The following is a 20,533-nucleotide window of genomic DNA, read 5'->3' on the forward strand; positions in this document are numbered from 1 at the left end:
CTCGCCCCCCTTCCCTCTTTCCCTCCCTGTAAACCACACACATGGTTCCTTCATAAAATCCACTTCCATCCCTTTTCTCCCTTCTCTTCCCACTCATTTCTCAACTCTCAATTGATCATTGCAGCCAGCTCCTTCTCCCCACACACTTGATAAGTATTAGGTGTACCGGAAAGTAGTCGTTTTTTAAGCCTTGTAGTCCTCTTTGAAAAACGACATTACTTCCCGGTACACCTAATAGATGGCCTCTTGTAGCTATCTTCGTAAGACCAACCCACAATTATTTATTTATCAGATATAGATAGCTGGGATAAATGCAAACTGCTGAAGGATAGAGGTTACATGATTTCGGGAAATGGGTCAGGAAATGGCAGATGGTATGGAATGTAAGCTTGCATGGATGGATAAAAACAACAGTGATCGAGATGGTTTGGTTAACCTGGAGATTGTTAACCAGGTTAACCAGGCTCTGTCAGCGGATTGAGCTCTGTAGACAAAACACTCAAGTACTCAATGCAGTTTCATGCTAAAATAAGACAGATAAAAGACCAATGTATAGTTCAACTAGAACGGCACTCAGTAGAGTGCATACCTCCACCTGCTGAACAGTTTACATTTTGGATCCCACTGATAGGCTGGATCTGGATTTGAACCTGAACCAAAATCTAATCGGCTTGTTCTTGTCACCAAACCAACTCATCCACCAAATTTATTCATAACTTGTCTATAACTTTTTGAAATATCATGTTATATATCGCTTTTCATCCGATCTCTCAATGGTGAAGAATCACTTAAAAGTTAAATAATTCTTGTCGCCGAATCCATGTTCAGATCTTAACCAAAATCGAATCTAGTAGTCCTTGTAACACCCAACCGGTCCACCAAATTTCGTCCAAATCCGTCCACAACTTTTTGAGATATCCTGCTATATATCATTTCTGGCCATATCACTCAATAGTGAAGAATCACTTTAAAAATTCTACTAGCTGGATCCGGAACCGGATCCGGATGTTCACCACGATTGAATCGATTCTTCTTTGTCACACACACAACCTGTCCAACAAGTTTCGTCCAAATCCATCCATAACTTTTTGATATTTCCTGTTATATGTTGGTGTTAGCCCTATCTCCCAATGGTGAAGAATCACTTAAAAAATTAAATAATTCTCATATCCGAATCCATAATCAGATCTTCACCAAAGTCGAATCTATTTGTCCTTATCAGACACCCAACCGGTACACCAAGTTTCGTTCAAATCCGTCCATAACCTTTTGAGATATCTTGCTATGTATAGTTTTTGGCGCTATCTCCCAATGGTAAAGAATCACTTTTTAAATTATAGTAGCCGGATCCGAATCACATACGAATCACAAACGCTACATCTCTGCCAAATTTCTTCCGAATCCGTCCACAACTTTTTGAGATATCTTGTTCACAAACAAACAGACAGACAGACAAACAGACAGGGGTGAAAACATAACCTTCGTCCACCTTTGGTGGCGGAGGTAAAGATGTATAAGGTGGGGTTCATGTTGAAAGACCAAAAGACCTCATGTTGAATTCTGAAGAGCAAGTTCGAGCATGATTTAGAAGTCTGATTCAGGGACATTTGGAATAATGTGTTCATATGATGTAAATATCAAAATTCATCAAAAAGTGAGCTCAGACTCAGATGAGCGAATGATGCTGTTTTAACTCGATGGTTCATATGTGAAATAGGTTGGCATGAAATGTAGTCTGAGTAGTAGCAGTTGATGATTTTAAAAAGAAATTGGATAAATCATTAGAGTTGCATGAAAATAAATGGATGCATGTTGTCGTGACAAGATGGCAGCAGGAGTGTGCATGTTCATACTTCCTTGCATCTTCCGCAAGTTTACCGCAACCCCTACCTACTACCAACTGCCTAACCTACTGATGCCATAGTGATGGGTAAAATAGTGGCAAGAGGCTTTGGCTTCGCCTGCTCATTGCGGCTTTGCAGTCGGGTCATATTAAACATTATTGCTGGCAACCTTTTCCTGCTCCTAATTTTCCTAACACAGTACTAGTACCCGACTGCAAAGCCGCAAAGCCTGCTTTCTTGCCGTTTTCAGCCTCCGAAACGCGGTAATAAGCTTTTTTGAAATATTTTTTTCAAATGCTCGAATCTCATTGGTTCCGGTAATTGGTGACGATTTTCATTGAAGATAACCATGGCCCGTGTGGGCCCGGGGAACGAGGTTGGTCTTAAAGTATTTTAATTACAAATTAGAGGTGCATAAGATTGTGAATCAAACAAAGACGGGTGAAACAAACTCCTATTGAACTTTTTCGCAATTTCTTTATGCATACTTCCGCATCCGGAAGATGGCGGCCTCCATTGAGTGATTTGGTTTTTGAAATATTTTTTCAAATGCTCGAATCTCATTGGTTCCGGTGTTTGGTGACGATTTTCGTTGAAGATAACCAGGTCCGTGCAAGCCGAGGTTGGTCTTAAAGTATTTTAATTACAAATTAGAGGTGCATAAGATTGTGAATCAAAAAAAGACGGGTGAAACAAACTTCTATTGAACTTTTTTCAATTTGTTATGCATACTTCCGCATCCGCAAGATGGCGGCCTCCATTGAGCGATTTGGTGCGTCAAAGCTTCGAAATTCTCAAGGGATCCAGCAAAATCTGGCTTTTCAACATAATACATACGCGTTCATTCACAACACCGGCTTCGCCGGCTACTATATTTCCTTGTAAAGATATGACTTATACACTTCTTCTTCTTCTTCTAATCCGCTTCTTTCTCTTCTGCTTCTTCTTTTTCCACCTCTTCTTCGTCTTCTTCTTCTGCCTCTTCCTCCTCGTCTTCTTCTTCTTCTTCTTCCCCCTATCCTTCTTCTTCTTCCTCTGCCTTTTCTTCTTCTTCTTCTTCTTCAAGGAAAGACTGTTATTATTAGCCAAAACCATGCACGTTATGCTCCTAGTTATATATCACCTTCCTTTGACCCCATTTCTACCCCCAAACAATTTTTCTTTTGTGATCCACAAATCTGTAATGTGCCTGTTTTGCAGCGTGTGATGGTTGTGTGACGGGTCTTCTTAGCAAATTGGAAAACAGCAGTAAGATTGTATCTGAAACTGAAAGTGCTCTGAAGAAACTGAGTGTCGGATCATTTACACAAACTCGTCTCAACAACCTCAATCAGGAAGTGGAAAAAGCAAAGGTACGACAGCACTTGTATTTTAGAATTATGAGCCTGGTTTTATTTAGCAAAAAAACATTTAAAGTATATATCATGTAACGACCCTAGTGTGCATTGACTGCAGTTCTTGTTTTGATTGGTGCCCTTTGGGGGGCTTGCATCTGTGGATTCAATCTGTGAACCTGGTTCCTCGTAACACTGGTTGTCCTTAGTCATGTTAGTCCATCGAAATTTGAAAAAGGTAATGCAAGTGCCACAAGTATTTCATGAAAGCTCCATTTATTCAGTTATGAGACAATCATTCCAAATATACCAATCTCTGAATTTGAATAACCAAAACATGCAACGGTGAACCCCTCAGTCTGTATCCTGCATGAAAGTCAAGTTTGCACAGACTCCATTTTATTCAATATGAAGATTACCACCAGGTAGTATAGGTGCAGAGCACACAAGCTCAGGCCTGACATGTTTACCACTGATGGGACTTGATCCTGGGCTGTGCAGGCATTGTGTGCCGGATGTTCATTATCGTCTCGAAGAGAAATACACGGGGACATCATATGTGCCTGCAGCATTCAGATTGCGAGACCAAAGGCCTTTTCATCATCAATTAATGAAATCGACATAACATTATTAACTGGAACAACATTAAGTGAGGACACCCTGTATATGCAATTTGTGTACGGTTGCTTATGAGTACAGTAATATGGTCCTTGGGGCTCCCATGAGCAAGCGCTCTCCAGGATTTTCAGGAATTATGTACAAAATGGACAGATCCTGACAGGCCACCGAGGGATACCAACAGGGGCTTAGGTCATGTCCTAGGTCCCCACATCCACCAGGCGTTACACATTTATGATACATATTTACATAGAAAGAATTGCGGTCCTCCCCCTTCCCCTTGGGATTATGACTTATTTTAATACCTAAAACTTTCCCGTGCACCCCCCAAGTACAACCACCGGTTTCCAACTTATTCCATCCAGCAGTTCAGGAGCATATAAAGTCAAACGAATGAACAAGTTAAGACACTTCTTGCATTTGTGACTATAAATCTCAGTTGTCAAGGACCGGAGTGCCACATGTACGCCATCCCAGGTTGGAGGTGACATGTCCACATCATTTATGCACATGACGTCAGTATCATGTTGCATCTGGGGTCAGTGTTGCACCTTTTGTTCAATATATATATCTACTATATAAGAGAGCTGTTGATCTGTCTGTGTGTCTGTTTGTATGTCGCCATTTTTCTTAGAGATGGCTGAACGGATCTTCGTCAAACTTTCAGAGGTTCATCAGTGAATGCTGGGAGTGTTTTAAGCCAAAGAAAATTCGCTTTATAGTGCCGAAGCCTTTTTGATTAATGACAGTTATATACAAGTACACATTCGCATAAATAAATACAAAACAATTACCAGACATTTGAACACAAATAATCAAACAATTCCGGAAGTGTACGAAGTTGGTGGTAAGGTTTCTTCTTCTTCCTGAACGTCGTCATACTTAACTCAGAAACGTGATGAACGGTACATTGAGCAGCATGTATTTAACGAAAAGGTGAAATGATGATTTGACATTTTTGATGGATCTGATTTAGATGTAATTGCTTTTCCATGATATTTGTCCTCATTTCAAATATGTTAATGTTTCTTTTTTCCTTGAGCAACACCAGGTACTCCAGCTATAAACACTTATGTACTTTACACGGGGTAAAAATACAAATACAACTTTGTCTGTGGGGTAACATAGGCTATGTGGCCGCGGCCTCATTCGGGGGTGTGGGGGACTGGGAGAGGGGCATAATTCTCTATGTAAATGTGTAACATGCAGCGCCACCTGTTGATGGTGGCAGAGGGTATTACAATTTACTTTTTACCTGGGCATCACTGAGGTTATGAAGCACTCTTTGCATAGGAAAAAAAATTCTCCTTCCCCTCCCCCCACCTCCCCCAAAACGGAGGGGCCTGTCAAAGCCCCCCCCCCCCTTGAAAAGATGTATATGTAGTATATTTTTCCCTTCCCTCTCCCCTCACCCCCCCCCCCTTCCACTCTACTTCCCCACTCCCTTCCTCACCCCTCCCTCTCCTGCTTCCTCACCCACCCCACCCCCCTTCCCCCCCCTCCGGCAAAATGCCGGGTACTCCTGCTAGTACATATATTTATACATATATATATATATATATATATATATATATATATATATATATATATATATATATATATATATATATATATATATATATATATATATATGTATATCGAAGAGTATTGTTAAAACTTGTTTTACTCCAACAAGTATTGTGCATCAATCATTCTGTCCTGTCTCTTACAGAAACAGCTCGGGGAGTACACTGCACTTGTTAAAAAGGAGCGCAAAGATGTGGACCTGGTGGATAATAACATTGTGGACTTACGCATGGACATGAACTCCCTGGGGGATCAGGTAATTCTTACACGAGCTTTAATTCTGTATTTTAAAAAGACACACCATCTGTTTTTATCAAATAGCAAATGCCAACTATGCTTATCAAATGAAATCATTCCTTGTGAATAGAGAACTAAAATCAAACCTCTTACATACAAGTGTGATTGGTGACTCAGAACCCATTTGGACTTCCTTACTGTGTCTTACAAATCCCATGCTAATTGCATTCACACTGACAGAATTCACACTTACATAACTCCTTGAAATTGAACCTGTCATCAATGTTCACACCTGGTGTATCTTCAGTACAAGCAGAAGGGTTATTAAAGACATTGTACCTTCTGTACACGAACCAATCCACCCAACATTGGTGCATATACAAGTTAATACCTGTGAATCCCTGATCAACCTGGCCGATCTACAACTCACAAGACAATGTCTCAACCACATGTACAGCCAGCCACATGTGGTGTACACAGTCCCATCACCCGCTGTGGCTAATTTATATTTCAAAAGTGCGTATTTTGATCACTGCGCTTTGCGTTGTGAAATTCATGTGCAAGAACCAAATTTGTAGAAACACTTCGGAAGTAGTGTTGATCTAAAGGTAAATGTTGAGCAAAAAACAATCGTGCACTAAAATAATATCGCAGGTGTGTTTATTACCTTGTATTGCTCCTGAAGGGCATACCTTTCCCAGCCAGCACAACAAAGCCCTCCAGAGCCGACCGGCTATTGTAACAATTGCGTCCCCATGCTTCCGACCAAACAGGCCAATTACAGTTGTCTGTTTGGTTGAAGTTTTTTGAAAATTTATGAATCCACGGATTAAAAAAATTATATTCTAATATTGTGAAAATTTTTGTAATGTTGTGAAAAACACTTGTTCAAATTCTCGTGTTCAATTCTGCATACTCAATAAGTTGGGACTGGTTGGTGAGCCATCAAAGTGAGGAGGTTTGATGTCTAAGATTGTCAGCATCTGTATAAGACAAGTTCCCCCAAAGGAGCTTTATTCAATGCAAGAGGAGGCCACGAGTGACTCGGCCCCTTGGAGCCTGCACAATAGTTGTTGGTCCATCCCCTAACCTTTTTAAATGCTTAACATCAAACAAGAAAGCAGCATGTATATTCGTCTTTGGTATGACTAAGCTGAGGTCAGGTTTGAACCGCCGACCTCCTTGAGTCATGTTATACCACCGTGTCGGGTACTTTGGTGAAAATGTACATCATCAAGTTTCAGAAATACAGTATGTTTGCAAAAAAACAACAAAGAAAAACAAACATAAATCATCCTTGTATGCCATGCTGGAAAATCCGTTTCTCATTGGATCCTGAAAAAATCAGCACTGTATTTTTCTTCTTTAACGGACACAATGAATCCCATGCTCTTGTGGGGTTGGCTGAGGGTAACTCGGTCCATATATTTTGCGAACTGGCTCACCAGGCCTGATGTTCGACTGACGTTCGGGCAGGAATTTGGAATTTGGCCATGGAACTGGCAATATCTCGCCTAAACTTTGCGAAGGACACCGTGGGATATTTAATGTCCAGCAACTAAAGTCGGTGAACGGGAGGTCGGTTTAACGTCCATCCGAGGGACGGCGCACACATTGATGAATTGCCCTGCCTGTGAAACACCAGGATCACAGTTTACAAGCTGGGTCAGCAATTGAACCCAATAGGCGGCTCGGAAGTGAGTGATGCCTACCTCTTGGCTTCCTTCCAGCCCTATCCATTTGACAGACTTTTTAATATATATATATATATATAATAATATATATACGTATATACAAGATCGAGGCTCGTGTAAAAGCTAACATTGATCAGAAAAAGACAAACTGACACATAAAACATCATAAAGGGAGCGGGAGACAAGATGGAGAGCAGGGACATCGGGAGATCTGTGGGAAGGAGAGGGCTTAGGGGGAGGAGGCATGGGAAGGGGGAGGGGGAGGACTTCATATGTGAGTCACGGATTTCTTCTTCTTCACTCCCTTTGTTCAAATTTGCTTTTGTTTATTCAATGTCTTCCCCATCTCCCACCCCCAACCACCATTCCTTTTGTATTCCTGAATAAAACCCTTGATTAATGGTTCATTTTAGTGGTAATGTCACCTTCACGGTTGTCTATAAATAGTTTGTTGATAAAGCAAAGGCCTCGTCATTACTTGTGTAATTCTTTCTTGTATTCTGATTTTTCTTACAGACAAATAAAACCACATTGAAAATGAAGGATTTGGAAGATTCACTGCAGAAAATGTACGCGAAGACTGGAGTTTCAATCGACGAAGTTACCAAGGTCGCCCAGTTTGTCAATGGTAAATGTGTGGTCATCTTTCACTTTATATCCTCGCACACCGGCTTTAAGGTACAACCACAATTAAAAGGTAAAATAAATAAAATAGTAATGACGATGATGGATAAAGCATGAAAACGAAGGATTTTCAAAAGGAAATCAAGATAGGAAAGAAAGGAGGAATCTAGAGCAGTGAAAACACAGCAAACATGTTAATCATCTTTTTAATTCAGGAAGAAACAGGTGGTGCAGATGATAATGATATTGGTGTGATTTGCATATGAAAACAGTAAACCTCATGACACGAACACCATCTTATTGACCTTATACTGGCCTGTGTTTGGTAATAACGAGGTAACATACAAAATAGTGCAGTTACTGTACGGCAGTTAATTTGTAACCTCTTCCATGTTTCCACCCTCCTCCCAACCTGTCTATATTGAAAAGCTAATCAAAGGCTGATATACCTCCCTAATTACCTTGATGTCACCATTCTAAAAAAACATATCCAGTATTTCTCGAGTTGACAGCTTTAGGCCACAGGGCCTAAAGCATCATCTCTTTATATATATATATATATATCTTCTATCTATCTATCTTCTATCTATCTATCTTCTATCTTCTATTATTATTATATTGTTACGGACACGGCTAAAGATGTTGCTTGACCGAGCGGAATGGCCGCCGTGTTCGTACAGTTTACCCGATTACCCCGAACGTTGGCCAAATCGCGTCACAGATATTCAATTGGGGAAAACTCTAAAGCGATCGAATGGAAAGAGGAAGAAGAGGACGAAGACGTACAGAAGAGGAACAGGATTTATTATTTATACCACACAAACGAAAAGGAGCAGTCAAGGTTATTTACAGCAGGTGACACAGTGCAAAGATTAGCTTATCTAACTGGCTTACTTAGGCCCAGACAGACCACGGACAAACGGACAAGGCTGACTCACACAGGGATTGATGGCAGGTAGACCGATGGCACAAGGTGCACCTTGGCTCGGGGACAGGATACAGCTCAGTCTTTGGGAGGTCTTTCTTAATGGCAGAGGTCTCTCGGCGCTCGGAGGGTGCGTCCTTTCTCCTTCAGCTCTGCGCGCATCTCACGTCACCACTCCCTCTACTGCGCATGCTCAACGGGGAGTGACACGCCCTCGGCTGGTTGGCTCCGCCCCACTGGGCCCGGTCCGCCGCTTCCATTGGGTGCGGGGGTTACCGGGCTCCGCCCTTGACGAGGAGCTGACAGGGAGCCCCTTTTTGGTAACCCCGTCGAGCACATGTTCGATGGCGGCTCGTTGGGAAGGGCTGGTGCCCTCCCAACACCCCCTACCAACCAAGCCGGAGTGAGGACGCGCACTTCCCGCGCCCGCTGCTGCCGTTGCTGTTGTTGTTGTTGTTGTTGCTGAACCATGAGGAAGAGCTGCGGGGAGGTATCGGGAGGTCCTAAACTTCCTAACGGTGCCATACAATCACATTCTGGTGCAACGAAGGGTCAGAATTAATGGAAACGAGTCCTTAACTGACATAGACTAAGAATAACTAGCAAGATGTCCTATAGTTGTCTTACATGAGATGCGGTGAACCTGGGCACGACATTCAATGGGGGAAATAGGGAAGGGTCGGGTCTACATAGTGTTGTTTACAGAAAATGGGACTAGGGAATGGGGGATTGGGGATAGTTGGGAAGTATTGAGGAAATAGGGGAATATTTACAAGCGGATATGGATGGATGCAAATCCCATATCCGCAACAATATTATATTATTATTATTATTATTATTTTATATATAAAAAAGTTTTTGTTTGTTTGTCTGCACGCGCTAATCTCCTGAACGGTGAAAGATAGGAGGAAACCTCTGAAACAAAAAATGTCGGGACGGGCCCCGGGAAGGTAATAGGCTAGGTGGCGAGGCCGGGCTGGGCCCATTTCGCAATTAAAAGCTGAGCTGAATTATAGTAGTCAATCTTCTACGGCCGCGGGTAAAAGCTGAATTATAGTAGTAAATTCATTCAAAAAGAAATAAAAATGTCGGGACGGGCCCCGGGAGGTTTATAGGCTAGGTGGCGAGGCCGGTCGAGGCCCACCTTGGCCGGGCTGGGCCCATTTCGCAATTAAAAGCTGAGCTGAATTATAGTAGTCAATCTTCTATGGCCACGAGTAAAAGCTGAATTATAGTAGTAAATTCATTCAAAAAGAAGTAGAAATGTCTGGACGGGCCCCGGGAAGGTTATAGGCTTGGTGGCGAGGCCGGTCGATGGCGCCTCGGCCGGGCTAGGCCCATTTCACAATTAAAAGCTGAGCTAAATTACAGTAGTCAATCTTCTACGGCCATGAGTAAAAGCTGAATTATAGTAGTAAATTCATTCAAAAAGAACTAAAAATGTCGGGATGGGCCCCAGGAAGGTTATAGGCTAGGTGGCGAGGCCGGTCGAGGCCGCCTCGGCCGGGCTGGGCCAATTTCGCCATTAAAAGCTGAGCTGAATTATAGTAGTCAATCTTCTACGGCTGCGAGTAAAAGCTGAATTATAGTAGTAAATTCATTCATAAAGAACTAAAAATGTCGGGACGGGCCTCGGGAAGGTTATAGGCTTGGTGGAGAGGCCGGTCGACGCCGCCTCAGTCGGGCTGGGCCCATTTCACAATTAAAAGCTGAGCCAAATTATAGTAGTCAATCTTCTACGGCCGCAAGTAAAAGCTGAATTATAGTAGTCAATCTTCTACGGCTGCGAGTTAAAGCTGAATTATAGTAGTAAATTCATTCAAAAAGAACAAAATGTCGGGATGGGCCCCGGGAAGGTTATAGGCTAGGTGGCAAAGCCGGTTGAGGCCGCCTCGGCCGGGCTGGGCCAATTTCGCAATTCAAAGCTGAGCTGAATTATAGTCGTCAATCTTCTACGGCCGCGAGTAAAAGCTGAATTATAGTAGTAAATTCATTCAAAAAGAACCAGGGCAACGCCGGGTGCTTTCGGCGAGTATATATATATAAATATATATATATTTTATATATATATATATATATATATATATATATATATATATATATATATATGTATATATATATATATATATATACATATATATATATATATATATATATATATATATATATATATATACACACAAAGAATTAAGTTAAGCACCCCTACACAACGAATTAAGGTAAGCACCCCCTAATATATATTCTTTGTGTATATGTATACATTGGCATATATTCTAAGGTATGTGAGATCAAATAATGAGTGGTATGACATTAGCAATTATCCATTGATGAAATGCAGATGAGTGCACTCGTAGGGTTGCGTTGGGTTGAGTAGTGATCCGATCACGTGGGTCCTACACACGTTATTGACGCAAAGATCGCTAGAGGTCTTCTCAGAACAATGACTGTACGTTAGAAAACATAAACGTCATCCACACTGTCCGTGATGGACCTATAGCTCCATACTTAAATTGAGGTGAAAATATGCCTAAAATTCCCAAAAAATTTCACCTTAAATTATTCAGAATAAAATATTGAAAACGGCATGATTTTTATGTTTTTATGTGACCATAATATCACTTCTCCAGAAAATATAGCAATATCATGGGTATATTACACTGTTTTGACGACAACAAACTTGTAATGTGCGAGGTTGTAAAAAAACGGGGGGGGTGCTTAACTTTTTTTTTTTTTTTTTTTTTTTTTTGTATACAAGATCGAGGCTCGTGAAAGAGCGAAAATTAATCACACAGAAAGACAAACAGACACATAAAACAAATAACATCGGGAGCGGTAGACAAGATGGGGAGAGAGGGGGGAGGACACAAACACAACATTTGAGAGCAGGGACCGAGAGACATGGAGACATCGAGAGATCTGTGGGAGGGAGAGGGCTTTGGGGGGGAGGCATGTGAAGGGGGGAGGCATGTGAAGGGGGGGAGGCATGTGAAGGGGGGGGGGGGTGGGAGAGGTATAAACATATGGACACTGCCAGGATTTCCAGGAAATAAGTTGGAATTTCAAACAAGGTGGATCTGGGGTGAATTAGTGGGGGTAGAAAAGATCAAGGTTATGGATGGGGGAAGATAAGAGATGGTGGTGAACAGCTGTTTTAAAGACCTGGAGGGAGGAGAGGGATTGAAGGGAGTGTGGGAGTTTGTTCCACAGGCGGGAGAAAAGAGGAATGAAAGAGTGAAGGTGAGCAGAGAGCCGAGATTTCGGCAGTTTAACCATCAGAGGGTTGCTGGCAGATCTTGTGCGACCTGTAGGAATATTTGGGGGACAGAGCACGGAGAGAGCTGGGGGAGCAAGGCCGGAGAGGAGTCGGTAGAAGACAGAAAGACCACCTACCTGCCTGCGGTGAGTGAGTGAAAGGCCCTCAGAGATAGCTTCATCGCGGGAGATTCCAATGATTTTGAAAGCTTTGGATTCAACAGCGTGAAGCCGAGCCAGGTGTGAGGCAGGAGCACCAGCCCATAGGGGAGAACAGTATTCCATTGAGCTGCGGATGAAAGCCTTGTATGTGGTGAGGAGCTCAGGTGTGCCGAGGAAGGACTTCGCACGACGGAGGATGCCCAGTCGGCGACTGGCTTTGGAGGCCAGCTTGGAAATGTGGTTTTCCCAAGAAAGATCATGGCAGATAGTGAGACCCAAAAGCTTGAGTGACAGAACTTCTTGGAGAGGATTGTTGAGAAAGTAGATGGGAGGGTTGTCCAGTCGATCTTTTCGGAGAGACATAGTAAGAGAGTGAGATTTGGCAGGATTGAAAGACATGTTCCACTTGTTTGACCAGTCTGTGATTTTGTCCAGGTCTTCAGAGAGTGAGGAGGCTGCAGACTGCCTATCTGAGGGAAGAGGAATGGAGCGGCAGAGAGTGGAGTCATCAGCAAAGAGATAGAGAGGATTTTCCAGAGAGTTCTTTGTGTATTCTTAATTCTTTGTGTATATATATATTTCCTCTTCCTCACTTTCCCATTCGTTTCTACTCTCTCTCTCTCTCTCTCCCCCTATCTCTCTCTCTCTCTCTCTCTAGCTCTCATCTCCGAGGACTCAAAAGACCCTAATGACCCAAAAGACCTCAGGGACCCCTAAATACCGTGAAGACCCCATGGACCCAAATGATACTGAGGACTCCCAAAACTCAAAAGACCCTGAGGACCCCTCATATATATATTTTTTATACTTAAAATCCAATTCTGAATTCAGTTTTATAAAGAGGATGTCATGGGTCACGTGTCCAATCAAAGCAGGTTTGTATCATTTGGGGCAGATTGGATTCAGGTCATAACTGCCTGTAGTTATAAGGTGGCCCGTCGTAGGTGGCCCATTTAGTTAACTTTTATACAGTAAATCAAATAAAAATACATTATGATAAAAGGTAAAAAAATGATATCAGAAATGTTATTTTTAGAAGAATCATTCAGGCTGTCCAACTTGACCTTCCTTTAACTTTCTATTTTCCTTTTCATGTGTAAGATTCATCATGTTTTTTTTCTTTTTGTTTCACTTGTCTACCAGACGTCGTCCGCATGACAAATGTAGGTGCAATGCCTGGCTTGCCGATCTCCTCCAGCGAGTTCCAACGCCAACTTGCAGAGGCAGAACGTCTTGTCTCAAAGTTGCGTGCTCGGAATTTTAAGGGCCTGAAGGATATGGCACTGCAAGAAAAGAAATTGGCAGATGAGTGTGAGTATTAAGGCTTGGATGCTCTTAAATGTCACCAGTATGTCATATTATTGTTCGTCAAATTTAAAATGTCATGTTTACATTAAAAATAGAATACTAATCAAAATTATATGTATACTGCTCAAGTAAATCTACATTATTTATATATTACAACTCTTGAAAAGTATGACTGATGTTTCTCAATACTTTCCATCACCCATCACCTCGCTGAATATACAAAACAAATGTGATTTGCAACTAGTCTTGTGATCTGTTATGCAATTGTCAGTGCTGCTCGTAAGAGTAAACTAGAACGGCACTCGGTAGGGTGCACACCTCTATCAGGCTGAACAGTTTACGTTTTGTATCCCACTGATGGGCCGGATCTGGATTCGGACCTGAAACAAACTCTAATCAGCTTGTTCGTGTCGCCTAACCAACTCATCCACCAAGTTTTGTCATAATCCGTGTGCAATATTTTGAAATATCGTGCTATATATCATTTTTGGCCACATTTCTCAATGGTGAAGAATCACTTATGAAATTTTAATAATTCCCGTACCTGGATCCGGATCTGGATTTTCACCAAAATTGAATCACTTCATGCTTGTCACGCACCCAACATGCCCACCAAAGTTCCTCCAAATTCGTCCATAACGTTTTGAGATTTTGTGCTACTAGGACGTGCCCGTACGTGGGTGCCCGTTCCTTGCCAAAAAAAAAAAAAAAAATGTCTTCGCCCATGCATGCATGGGCGTGCCCGTAAGTGCGTGATGTGACCGTACAATGAATGTATCGTCCCGACGCCGCAGCTCGGATGGCGCTGCAGTTAATCGGGCCTGTATCGGCAGAGTTATTATAAACGTGTACTACAATCGATCGTACCTTACAGCGTCTGCTCGCCACGTTCAGCATCAGTACGTCATCACTATGACTATCCGTAAGTCCGGAAGTGACGTCCTCATTTGACTGTCCGGAAGGTCGCATATCGCAGTTACGATGAATCGCAAATTAGTTTTAATTAGTTTTAAAACATAGTTTAACGCCAACATAGTTTGCCAACGTGAAATAAATGAATACGCTCTCAAATGTGCCGTCCGAGGCAGAGTCTGTTCGCCACGTTCGGCACACGTGATAGCTCGCTGCTCTCTGATTGGTTGAATCGTTTTTTGGACATAGCTCGGTAACTACTTCTCCGATTAATATGAAACCTTGAAAAGGCACATCCTCGGGTCCCCAGCAATATACCTGGCAAGTTTCAAGTATATCGGACCCGTGGTTGTCGAGAAACAGCGGTCACAGACAAACAAACACACAGACACACAGAGATTACTGGAATTATAGATAGACTAGGGCATGCCCGTACTATATATATATCTAAAATTATATCCCCCCCCTCTATTTACATGAAATGGTTTGGTCCATTCGCAAAGCCAAAGCGAACGGCTTGCAAGTACGGTGGCAATCCCCCCCCCCCCCCTCTATTTACATGAAATGGTTTGGTCCATTCGCAAAGCCAAATCGAACGGCTTGCGAGTACGGTGACAATCCCCCCCCTCTATTTACATGAAATGGTTTGGTCCAAAGCGAACGGCTTGCGAGTACGGTGACAATCCCCCCCCCCCCCCCCCTCTATTTACATGAAATGGTTTGGTCCAAAGCGAACGGCTTGCGGAGTTTGGTAAAGAAATCGCCATAGCTCGGTAACTACTTCTCCGATTAATATGAAACCTTGAAAAGGCACATCCTCGGGTCCCCAGCAATATACCTGGCAAGTTTAAAGTATATCGGACCCGTGGTTGTCGAGAAACAGCGGTCACAGACACACAGACACACAGACATACACACAGAGATTACTGGAATTATAGATAGACTAGGGCATGCCCGTACTATATATATATCTAAAATTATATCCCCCCCCCCTCTATTTACATGAAATGGTTTGGTCCAAAGCGAACGGCTTGCGAGTACGGTGACAATCCCCCCCCTCTATTTACATGAAATGGTTTGGTCCAAAGCGAACGGCTTGCGGAGTTTGGTAAATAAATCGCCATAGCTCGGTAACTACTTCTCCGATTAATATGAAACCTTGAAAAGGCACATCCTCGGGTCCCCAGCAATATACCTGGCAAGTTTAAAGTATATCGGACCCGTGGTTGTCGAGAAACAGCGGTCACAGACACACAGACACACAGACATACACACAGAGATTACTGGAATTATAGATAGATATATCGTTTTTGGCCCCTTTAGAAATGGTGAAGAATCACTTGTAAAAATTTAAAAAAATAATATCGTATCTTGATCTGGATCTTCCCCAATATCGAACCATTTCTTCCTTTTCACACATCCATCCTCTCCAACAAATTTCATCTGAATCCGTCCACAACTCTTTGAGATGTCATGCAATATATCGATTTTGGCCCTATCTCTCAATGGTGAAGAATCACTTTAAAAATTCTCATATCTGGATCCGGATCTTCACCAAAATCTAATCATTTTGCCATTGTCAAACCCCCAACATGTCCACCAAATTTTGTCTAAATCCATTCACAACGTTTTGAGATATCCTGTTCATAGACAGACAGACAGACAGGGGTGAAGACACAACCACCGTCCACCTTCGTTGGCAGAGGTAACGAAGGACCCACAATTGCACTGAGGCTGAACGCTATGTGAGTGTTTCTGAATACTCCATCTATGTCCCCTCTCCTCACAATTACAATTCTGAAGATACTTTGGGATGGATAAGATGCAAAATGACAGAAATGGAGAGAAAATAACAGAGTAGCAAAATAATGGAGAGAAAATAACTGAGTCGCAAAATGAAATTGTAGAAAGGGGCCATATTCTATTTCATATGCAAATTTGGCCGGATGTACATATCCTGCTCTCATCCACACCCCTTCCCCACTCCCCCTCCCCCACCCTTTACAATTTATTATTAGTATAAACATGATTTGCTTGTTGTATTCTATTGCAATCCTGACAACTGTTTTAAGATATTTTAGCAATGGAAACACAACGTTTTTTGTCAACAGAAGGTGAGGGCCATGGAAGAACTAAACGACAATGGAACCACCTTTAGAGGCCATTTTCCCCACAGAGCGGGGGTTGGCCTTTTTTTGGCACCGTGGTCCCCTTTCTGAAGCAATGTTTTATGGCCGGATGCCCTTCCTGCCGCCAACCCTGTTAGTCGCGTCTTCCCACACACAGGGAATTACCAGTGAACTGGTACTCAATTTGCCGACCTCGGAAGGATGACACGTTGAGTCAACCCCCCTGGCGTAGGATCCCAAGCCGGCACCCTAACCGCGAAGCCAACACCAGGCTACAACTTAGCGACAATGAGTGAAAGATTAACAGACTGACATAAGGTACAGGGGATCTGGCAGGTGGCAGATTAACAGACAGATACGCTACAGTATGAGAAGGGAGTAACATGGAGAGAAAAGGGGAAAGGGCGCAGTGAGATAGGAGGAGCTCAGGAGAAGGCATGGAAGAAATCATGAGCCATCAAAAGGCAACCATATTGAAGGACCGGAAGGGAGAGCACAATACAACAAACACAAAGTCGGTTGCACAGACAAGAGAAGAGTGGGATGAAGAAATGGATGTAAGCATGATCAAGATTAGACTTTGAGAAGATAAGTAGGTGTGAGTTTCTGGAAGCACTCGTTCTGTGACTTATCTTCTCATGTTTATTAAAATGAATATGGTGAGAAGCAAACCCTGGAACACGGCCTTCCCCGACAGATTCCAATAACTCAAAGAGTCTTCAATGCAACAACCTCCAAGAGAAGACAATGGGAAGCAGGTACACCATCTAAGAGTGGGGAGTTGTACTCCACGGCACTCCATATGATCGAAGGCCTTGCACACAAGATTGTGAGCAGTAGAAGACTGAATGAACTTGGATCTGAAAAGAATACCAAATGTATACCAGCAATAGAGAGCAATTCGTGGAGACATGGTTCTCCAAGAATAGTTATGAGCATTAATGAGGCCGAGGAGCTTCAGAGTACTTCTTCTTCCAAGAGTCGCCACAAAAAAAGATGGGGATTTACCAACTGTTTTTTATGGAGTGAAAAGTTGGAACTTTGCTGCATTCAAAAACATGTTCTAAGTAATTGACCAGTGACTTCTTTTTTCCCAGATCTGCAAATAGGGATGACACAGCAGCCTTACACCTTATCTTAATACTTATATACCTTATATATACCTTATACCTTAATACCGTATCAGGTGTTTTGCGGTATTGTCCTGCACATGGTGGAGTCATCAGCAAAATGTTAAATAATTTTACAGAGAAATAGAAATGTCATTGATGTAGAACAAGAATATGAATGGTCCCACTGTCCTGCATAACAGAAGAAATCTGGAGGATGGTGGTTCGAATCCCGGCCGAGTCATACCAAAGACTTGGAAAAACGTGCGCTTCCTTGCTTGATGCTCAGTATTTACAAGGGGTAGAGCATGGACAAACAGATCTGTTGGAGTTATCTTGTAAGAGAAGCAAAGTATAAAATTAGAAGTATAAAATTTATAAAATAAAAATTTAGAAGTATAAAATACAGTTAAAGCAGTATAATTTGACGTGCATGGAAAAAAAAAATCCACATTCTCTGGTCTGGAGCTGGAGGGATTATTCCATAAAATGAGACAAATTCACAGTTCCTGATTATAAACAATTATTTTGTCCACTGGAAGCAAGTTAAAAATAAAACATAATTGAAAAGCCAAGTGCTAGCTCTATGACGTCAATGCTGAAATGTTGGAGGTACATGGATTGCTGGCTTCTCAACACCCAGAGCTCAGAACATACTCTCACACACCGAAGAGTGACAAAAATACTGCGAAACAATATGGTGCTTGCTCCACAAAGGCAGATGATGGAGCTGCACTAATTTTTCAGAGATATGTCCGTTATAAATTAGATAACGTGAAGTGCTCATTTATTTTGATCGCCATTGGTTCATTTCAATCGGCCAAGGTACAAACTGTCATCTCGGTGTTTCGCAGGCATGGTGAATCATCAATGTGTATGCCATCCCTCGGGTGGACGTTAGACTGATGTCCTGTCTGTTGGAATTAGTTGGTGGACGTTAATGATGCCACGGTGTCCTTCGCTAAGAGTAGGCGATCTATTGTTGGTACCCTGAACAAATTACAAGTACCTGCCTTAACCTACAGTGGGCACTCCATCAAGGGCACAGCTGTGTAAAATGAATGACTGACACTGAACTGATTTATGTGTGGAAAGAGGTGGGAGAATGGTAGAGGTGGTGGCTCTGTGAAGACCAAGCTACACTGATATATATATATATTGTATACAAGATCGAAACTCGTGAAAGAGCTGACATCAATCGCAAAAAAACAAAGCAAAAAAAAAACGGACACACAAAACATACAATAAAGGGAGCAGGAGACAATATGAGGAGAGAGAGGGAAGCACACAAGTACAACAGTAGAGAACAGGGACATCGGGAGATCTGTGGGAGGGAGAGGGATTGGGGGGAGGAGGCATGGGAAGGCCGGGGGGTGGGGGGAGGGTGGGAGAGGTATAAAAGACATGGACACTGTGAGAACTATCAGGAAATTCTAAACTTCTAAATTTTATACTTCTAAATATGTAAGGTAGAGTTTACCTGATTGTTTGAACCATCATTTTTTTTGCAGTCGTTTTATGAGGTTAATAAAACGACACAATCCGTTTTCTTTTTCACTTGTGCTCTCAGTGTTGAAGAAAGTTCAGATTGAATTTCAACAACGTGTCCAGGAGCTTGGAGATGAAAAGACGGAGGCCAGTCAACTACTCGACAAGCACGAACTTCTCCTCGCTGACATCTTGGTAGCGGTCAATAGTGCGAGGGAAGCAACAAACCTCGCCGATTCTCAGAACCGTGCCAACGAAGACACCTTGGAAGAACACAAGGTCTTCCATTGTTTACGTCTTTTGTTGCTATTGTGACGTCTTAACGTTGTTTGCTCTTGCATTGCTTTTTATTCATCCGATAAATTAAACTAATGGTCTAAATTAGTCTGGAGCAAGTTGTGCTTAATTGATTACGAGGTGTTAATTTAACATTATTTGTGCAAAAATGTGGACATTTTTGACTCTCAACTCCAACGTCCCTCCCTTTTCCTTCTATTTTTTATCTTCTCTGAACATCCTTTGCTTTACCATCTGCTGGCGTTAGTTGGTGGATGTTAAAGGTCGCACAGTGTCATTCGTGAAGAGTAGGCGACATATCACCGTAACCTTGAGGAAATTCCTGCCCTAACCTGCAGAGGACACTGCATCAGCGGCACAGTCGTTGCATTACAAATCTGTGCGCTGCGTTACAAACGAGGACCACACCCTTTTTCTTTTTCCGTTAATGTTTCTCCAATTCCCTTTCCATGTGTTTCTTGCCATGGAAAAAAGGGATTTGGCTGATTTTTCGAGCATTAGCCCTTCATCAGTGCAAAAGTTAGAATTAGCCCTGCTATCCTCCTCAGAACCCTCCCCTGGTTCACCTCCCAAAATCCAGGTAAAATGCAAACTTCCACCCTTTACCTCCACCACCAAAGGTGGATGGAGGTTGTTTTCATCCCTGTCTGTCTGTCTGTTTGCTTGTCTGTTTGTGAACAAAACATCTCAAAAAGTTGTGGACGGATTCGGACGAAATTTGGCAGAGATGTAGCATATATCACAAGGACGAAATGATTAGGTTTTGGTGAAGATCCGGATTCGGATCCGGCTACTAGAATTTTCTTTAGTGATTCTTCACTATTGGGAGATCGAGCCAAAAACGATACATAGCGGGATATCTCAAAAAGTTGTGGACGGATTTGAACGAAACTTGGTGGACCAGTTGGGTGTCTCACAAGGACGATTCATTTAGATTTTGGTGAAGATTTGAAAATGGATTCAGATATGAGAATTAATTAATTTTTAAGTGATTCTTCACCATTGGGAGATATGACTAAAAACGATACATAGCG

At 42.3% G+C, this 20,533-nt stretch overlaps 1 protein-coding gene across 1 annotated transcript in view; it reads left to right on the forward strand.

The window, feature by feature from the left end:
* Positions 1–20,533, forward strand: part of LOC137436105 (laminin subunit alpha-5) — a 196,992-nt gene that overhangs the window by 110,864 nt on the left and 65,595 nt on the right. The window contains exons 47-51 of the mRNA XM_078786514.1: positions 3,045–3,196; positions 5,508–5,618; positions 7,810–7,921; positions 13,400–13,567; positions 19,285–19,481. Of these exons, the coding sequence (XP_078642640.1) occupies positions 3,045–3,196; positions 5,508–5,618; positions 7,810–7,921; positions 13,400–13,567; positions 19,285–19,481 (740 nt within the window). The remainder of the gene's footprint in view (positions 1–3,044; positions 3,197–5,507; positions 5,619–7,809; positions 7,922–13,399; positions 13,568–19,284; positions 19,482–20,533) is intronic.

The sequence above is a fragment of the Myxine glutinosa genome, chromosome 11, assembly GCF_964187855.1.
Source record: "Myxine glutinosa chromosome 11, kmMyxGlut1.1, whole genome shotgun sequence".
In the NCBI taxonomy this organism is placed as follows: Eukaryota; Metazoa; Chordata; class Myxini; order Myxiniformes; family Myxinidae; genus Myxine; species Myxine glutinosa.